We start from the raw sequence: 7536 nt of genomic DNA on the forward strand, positions 1-7536 counted from the left end.
CACGGCCCCTCTGTTAAAATCCCACAACCCCTCTGTTAAAATCCCACAGCCCCTCGGTTAAAATCCCTCAGCCCCTCTGTTAAAATCCCTAAGCATGTTAAACATAAACTCCACACATTCTCTTGTGCCATTTACATGTGCAACACCTGTTCCTAAATGCAAATCCTCATATGAAACTCTTCCTTGACAGATATAATAGAACCCATAATCACCAAACCAGAAATCCCCAGAGTAAAACTAAATCTGCGTAAACACTCTTTGCAAATAAAGAGTATGGAACTCACGCCCTAACAAATTGAAAAAATGTCCAACCTACGCCGTATTCAAAAGTAAAACCAAAAAGTACCTCATTTCATCCTCATAGTTTCGTACCTAGTGCTATAACTCGCGCTGTTTCTTGTGCTACCCACTACCGCAATATATGTGCCTAAGCAATACAACTTCACCATTGTAATCACTGCTATCATCTTATATCATGGTTGTTATATTAAACGCAGATTTTACTACAATATACCTAGCAATAATCCTCAAATTATACTACAATGTTCCTGTTGATAATCCTCAAATTTTACTATAGTGTAACTACTAATATTCTTCAAATTTCTTACAATGTACCTGTTAACATTTTCCAAATTTTGCTAGAAATTACCTACTTAAAATTATATGTTAGATTAAGGACCTGCTTGAAACGCTATGCATGTTAGTGGCTTTACAAGAATGTAAAAGCATCAATGCTATGTACTCTCATAAACCCAGTGTACCTTCTTGTATATAAATAAATAAATAAATAAATAAATAAATAAATACAAGTGTGCTTGCAACAAGCCCTAAATATTTAAACATTCTGCTTCCATAATGAACATGTCCTATGCTTGTGGGGACCCCAGGCAAATGCCCCATAGGACCTATGCGATAAGCCGGCTCTGATTATTATAATAATTATTATTGTAATATATACATTTAAATAACCCGGGGAACCATTCATAGAAAACGTAAACCTTGCCACAAAGAAATTAGCGATCATCCGACGCCATCATCACAACATCCGTCCCTCACCGCTCAGTAGCAAGTCTCAGAGAAACGACAACAAACAACATTCAAACTTTTCCTAACCTTCAAACGTTGATCCATTACTGTGACTCCCAATATCACCACTCGTGCAATCATCGGGAGGGAAAACATTCAAGCACACTGCACATATAAAGAAGAGAGGAGCTGAAAGTTTTTTTGAGATTACCTTGTGCTCTCCCTGCTAAGTCAAGATGTCGTACATGCTTCAGCATCTACACAATGGGTGGCAAGTGGACCAGGCAATACTCAGCGAGGAGGACAGAGCAGTGGTAAGTTGAAAGGTGTCACTTCTTGATACTCTTACTATTGCCACAGTTTACAAAGAGATCCCTGCTGTAAGTCGTTAAACGATCTAGCGTGTTTTATTCCGGGGAAGATTTGGATTAAGGACCTGCCCGAAACGCAATGCGTGATTGTGGCTGTACAAATGTGTAAGAATTCTTGTATATATAAATTAATAAATATAAGAATTGTTACCTTTGACATTGCTTATATCCTTTTGCTCTCATATCGTTATCCTGAATGATATCAAGGAACGTTTTATTGTTCTGTGACAGGCAGTGCTAAATAGTCTTCAGGCTTTAGCACCTTTTATTACTGTAATTACTTTGTTAGATAATCTCCCCAAGTGTAACCCGAGGTTGTCTTGAATTTGCTGCAGTGTGGTTAATTAATAGCTGCAAGGCATTGCTATAAGTTGAGGTGATGTATAGCCCCAAGGTTTAGCATTTTTTCCAACAAGGGAACAAGTTGAGCTCATAAATCCCTGTGCCATTGTAGTCCTAAATCAACAACTTTATCATCCATTCATAACTTTTTACTTTATCTATATTAAATAAATTGTAGCTAAATTCTGGTTCCGACTTCCAGTAGGCTCGGCTTGTGCCTGGGAGCCCTGGTGCAAATCCCTAATGCTTGGTAGGCTGTGTGTTATAGCTTGGTGAGCTACTGAATGGTCCACCAGAAAAGGGAATTTTATTATATCCAATGCTATTTTTTTCATATTGTATATGCCAGAATCATGATCCTTTGTTGGGCACTGACTGGGTCTACTATCCATATTGCCCTCCTCTTAATCTGCCATTGAAATAAAGATTTTGACATTGGATTGTACATTCTGTTTGGTACTGATTCAGTAAAAGCATAAAAAAAATAATTTGTAGTTATACTGTATTTAAATTCAATGTACCGTTATCTTGAGGTTATCTTGAGATGATTTCGGGGCTTTAGTGTCCCCGCGGCCCGGTCCTCGACCAGGCCTCCACCCCCAGGAAGCAGCCCGTGACAGCTGACTAACTCCCAGGTACCTATTTACTGCTAGGTAACAGGGGCATTCAGGGTGAAAGAAACTTTGCCCATTTGTTTCTGCCTCGTGCGGGAATCGAACCCGCGCCACAGAATTACGAGTCCTGCGCGCTATCCACCAGGCTACGAGGCCCCATTATGTACACGAAACACGTACACGAAAGCCAACAGCTAATATGAGCAAACTTTTTAATTGCAAAATTGTAATATCATTATACTATGCTCACTATCCTTTAGACATAAGCACATGCTTACACTTGTTGGCAATTGACATTATTAGGATTATAATGGCATTAACCTAAATCAAATGGAAAATTCTTAATGCATAAATAAATTGATAATGGGGGCCAGAATAAGTAAACTATGCTAAATATTTTTCTTGCCGGCTTTTGGAAGTACTGTATGGTATGTACAGTACAGTACTGTATTTCTTTTATTGACAAGTTATGTGTGTGTTCTGTTTTTTCTATATAAACTAGCTGAAGGAAGTTGATATGTATTCGTTTTAATTTCAATTAAAAAATGAGAAACTAATAAACACTGGCAAGGACAATTGTCATCCACATTTCCGTGTAAATAAACATTCCATTCACCTGGGCTGTATGGGTCTCGAACCGTGGACGTCACACATGTGAAGCCGACACACTATCGGGAATGGGCTATGAGCAGTCTTAAAAAGGAAAGTTTCCAGAAGCAGCATCCTGCTGCCAAACTGGAAATTTCGACTTTCCCTGACTACTGTACAGTACTACTGAAACCCAGAGGAATTAATGACCCATGCCCACGTCATATAAATTGTCATCCACACTTCTGTGGAAATAACCATTCCATTCACCTGGGCTGTATGAGTCAAACCGTGGACCTTCACGCGTGGGGTCCATGGTTCGAGACCCATACAGCCCAGGTGAATGGAACTGGTGAGGCCTTTTGGTGATGGAGACAATCTTTCAAACAGTTTTTTTTTTTTTTTAAAGAACTGTGTATTGTCCTGTTTTGCTTTTGCATTAATGGACACTTACTTCTTCTAATTGTTTCTGTATAATGCAAAACGACTGACTTGGATGTGTTGATGCATTGAGATATGTATTCTATGAATGACAAATTTTAATAAACAGATGGTCATTGGCATTTTATAGATAAAATTAAAATTTTTGCATAAAATATTTATTATTGTTTTCTATATAATTAATCTCTACATTGCTGTAGTTAAAATGGGTCTAAAGTAATTTGAGTTAGAGGGAATGGTGTTAGTTTTGTAAATTCTGGATCTAAATGTTTCTGGATTTGATACCATTGTGTGTATTATAGTAATGGCTGCATTCAGATTAGTGAAAGTATATTGTAGGCAGCATAAGTAGTATATTGTATATATACATAGTAAAAGTATATTGTAGGCACCTGCAAGAAACAAGGCAATAGCCTTGCTTCTTGCAGGTTAGCATTTGATCCCAAATGGTCCAAGTAGTTGGACAACATTCTTTCACTCCGTTTTCCGATCCTAGCTTCTATCCTGTCCTAGTATTCTGTGCTATACCAAGTGCTTTATAGCTATTTTAGCTTAGCACGTTCACCTCATAATTTGCTCTCAGCTTGCTATTAACTTGTAAAATTGCCAAACTATATATTGGTGTAAAATACATTAGTCCTTAAAATATTATATCACAGTACAATATTTACTTTGACATAAGGTATTAACTTTTTAACTGAATTCTTTAGAGGTGTGAGAATGTTTTAGCTTCAGTGTGGATTTTCTATGCTTCAGGTACACAAGATGCTGTACCTCCAGGTCTCGCAACCAGAATCATTTCATTTCAGCTCTAACCCAGCTCTTTACAGTAAGACAATTAAATTTTAATAAACTTAGGTTAGGCTTGATGGTACATTACCATATTGATTTGTACATGAACCATAAGAAACAACTCACTGATACCTAAACTGGGATGGTTGTCTGATTGTTAAATTCTCTGCTATTGTTACATTTTCATTATTAAAAAAAAAAAAATCATTTATCACCAGCTTTTGACAAATTTGATTTGATGTTATATAAAGATTTTTATATCGTTTGCATAGAAGTGTGCACGATAAGTGATGTTAAACATGTAATGTTTAACATCACTAAAAGTGACCTTTTCCCTTGTACACTATATGTAAATAATATAAATCCCCCATTTACTGTTCAGTACAGTATTTGTAAAAGTTGAATGAGGCCTAATTGAAATATTTGAAGTTTAGGTTAATTACTTCCACCATTGCTAACCCTTAGACAGCAGTTATGATCGATTGTTGATTCACAACGTAATGCAGTTATCATCATATGAAGATTTAGACAAATTATTGTCTGGTTTTACATGTATGATGCAAATATGGATATAATGGGTCTATGTGGATGTAATGGAGTTTACCTTGACCCATGAAAAAATTCTGTTACCATTTCATGGTACAAATTCAGTTTTTGTCATGAATGTTACTTGGGAAATGCAGTCATCATCATAAGATTATTCACACAGTTGTCTGGGTTTTACATGTGTGATGTAAATATGGATATAAAAGCTCTCTGGATGTAAATAATGAAAAACACATGATAAAACAAACAGTGAAACGTGAGAGAAAAATTCAGGAAGCATCAGCAAAATCGAGCACCAGGCGTTGACAAGTGCCAGACAGAATTAGAGCAACTCCACTCAGTGAAACAATAAATGCTCACTTATCTTAGCGTTTTTATCATATTCTGTATACAAATGAATAATTCTATAATTTTTTTAGGGGGGATATTTTCAGTTTTATTTTTTGTATATAGGCAGGTATGACAGTTTCTCTATAGCCACTGTCTAATGGTTAAAACTACTGTATAATTATGATAATGCTGAGCTATGCTTAATAAATTTTTAGCCACTTTTATTAATTGGCGAAGGTGATGTTTGCGCTCGAAGCATATCTTTCCAAGAATGCTTCCATCGGTGGCGCCTTGAGGTAACTTCCTGGTTAGCTCTAATTTTAAAGCACTGCTTCAGGGCTTGTGAATCATTAATAAGAATAAGAATTTTGTTTTTTACTTAAATTCTTGTTGTCAGGGACAGGAAACCTGTACAATTAAAGGGCTTATCGAGGTCTTCAGAGCAACTACTGACCTCCTGCCGGGTATCAATTTTACTGCTATAGATAAACAAAGGAAATGTGCCCAACATCTGTCTGTGGATTGAACCCGGGTCTCTTGATTATGAGCCGGGGATATAGAATACTGTACTGTGCTTCAGAAAATAATGGACACAGTATTTGTCTATTTTATAAAGCTACTAGTCACATGGCATTTCAGGCATATCTTAAAGCTCAATTCACTCATTGTTTTAAGTGTTTTGGTTTAATACTTAATATCATATGAGAAGTAAGCTAATACTGTTTATATGAATTGTTAAAGAAATTTAGCAAATGGTATTGGCTGGCTTTGCAATTCAGCAGGCAACATTGTCCTTTGTTTTTTAATAAATAAATTATTATGCCAGTGTTTTTTCTTTTTTAGAAATATAGGACGGGCAATAGTTTGCAAACATTTATAGTTAATAAAAAATTCAAGGGCAACTATAGTAAATGGCTGAATGTAAAATGATCATGAACATTAATTCTTGGGGTTCAGCCTACTCGCTCATGCCCTGTACACCTGAGAGGGTGCTGAGAAGTGCATTTATGGAAATACAAAAAGTGTTATTTTAAAAATGGCAGCCTTGGGGTATACACCATAGTAAAAATTATTTTGGCTTGACAGTTAAAATTGTGTGTTCCACATGTGGTAATGATGGGCCCTTTCTATTCTTAAGCAAAATGCACCTTTTAATTCTGACTTCTTTTTAAATTGCTTGACAAATTAATAATATGATGGTTTCTTCACAGGTGATCCGCTTTGGCCACGATTGGGATCCAACCTGCATGAAGATGGATGAAGTTCTATACAACATTGCTGAAAAAGTGAAAAATTTTGCAGTGATATACTTGGTTGATATTACCAAGGTGCCAGATTTTAATAAGATGTATGAACTGTATGACCCCTGCACATGCATGTTTTTCTTCAGGAACAAGCATATTATGATTGATCTTGGCACTGGTAATAACAACAAGATCAACTGGGCTTTGGAGGACAAGCAGGAAATGATTGACATTGTGGAGACAGTGTACCGTGGAGCACGAAAAGGAAGAGGTTTAGTAGTGTCGCCAAAAGATTATTCTACTAAATACAGATATTAAAATACTTCTACTGTACTTGTAAGTTTTGTTTCATATCTACAACTGTGTAATTCTTACCTTTACAATGAAAATGAACTAGAATAGGCTTTGCCAAGATAATTCTGATTCAAAAGATGGTCGGCACCATTTACTTGGTGTTATACAGGGTTGGTTAAAAGGATAATCACACTAGTAGTGGGAGGTCTCTCCAGCTGAGCTCCTGTAGTCTTTAATGAACTGTGAGGCTTTTATTTATTTACTTTGGACCTACTCCATTTCAGTTTAATGCGTTCACCAGAGTAGCCTCAATTATTACCAACTGTGGAAGTCGCCTGATCAGTCTTAGTGTCCCTAGTGAGTATTAGTCATTAAGGCATGGTACATCACCTATCTTCGGAGCCATATCACCTTAACCTCATTGTAGGTCGACCAGATGCTGTCATTAGGTGTACACACTTTCTCTGGTCACTGTTGGCTCACTCCTTAAAGTATTAAGCTGACTTCCTTTGATGTCACTCAATGGTCCCACTTGTAGTTCTAATATACTGTAGTAATATTATGGATGTGCCCCTAAAGATTTATCGCCAGTATACTTTGTAGTAGAAGCAAAGAAAAGAAAGTGTGTAAAACATCATAATTTTCTAAAATAAACATTAACATGCATCAGTAGCCTTTTGATAAACCTCTGGTCCATCATTCTGGAAATTTCTTAAATCACACCTAATATTTACACCTATTGTAGTCTAAAGTAATTATCAAAGAAATTTTTCTTTAGTTGCTCACTGGGAACAAACTAATATTTTGTCAATTTATCAATACTATTTCCAGTAAATATTCCACAACTCTAATTAACCCTCAGACTATATGCCAATATTGAATACCTTTTCCCTTGCACAGTACAGCATATGTAAATAATATAAACCCCATATTATTTTTTTCTTACAA

The 7536-nt window shown here is 36.2% G+C and overlaps 1 protein-coding gene across 2 annotated transcripts; it reads left to right on the forward strand.

Annotated features, from left to right (window-relative positions):
• The first annotated feature begins 1002 nt into the window (after positions 1 to 1002).
• Dim1 (thioredoxin-like protein Dim1) lies at positions 1003 to 7257 on the forward strand. Of its 2 annotated transcripts, XM_045765166.2 has the most exons (3): positions 1003 to 1340; positions 4139 to 4211; positions 6262 to 7257. In XM_045765166.2, exons 1-3 carry the CDS (start codon positions 1291 to 1293, stop codon positions 6610 to 6612), a joined length of 474 nt encoding a protein of 157 aa, XP_045621122.1. In that variant the 5' UTR covers positions 1003 to 1290; the 3' UTR covers positions 6613 to 7257. The 2 variants fall into 2 exon arrangements, with proteins under 2 accessions (XP_045621122.1, XP_045621123.1); XM_045765167.2 differs by lacking the exon at positions 4139 to 4211 and having other exon boundaries at positions 1008 to 1340.
• The last annotated feature ends 279 nt before the right edge of the window (positions 7258 to 7536 follow it).

Source organism: Procambarus clarkii, chromosome 69 (genome assembly GCF_040958095.1).
Source record: "Procambarus clarkii isolate CNS0578487 chromosome 69, FALCON_Pclarkii_2.0, whole genome shotgun sequence".
Lineage (NCBI taxonomy): Eukaryota > Metazoa > Arthropoda > Malacostraca > Decapoda > Cambaridae > Procambarus > Procambarus clarkii.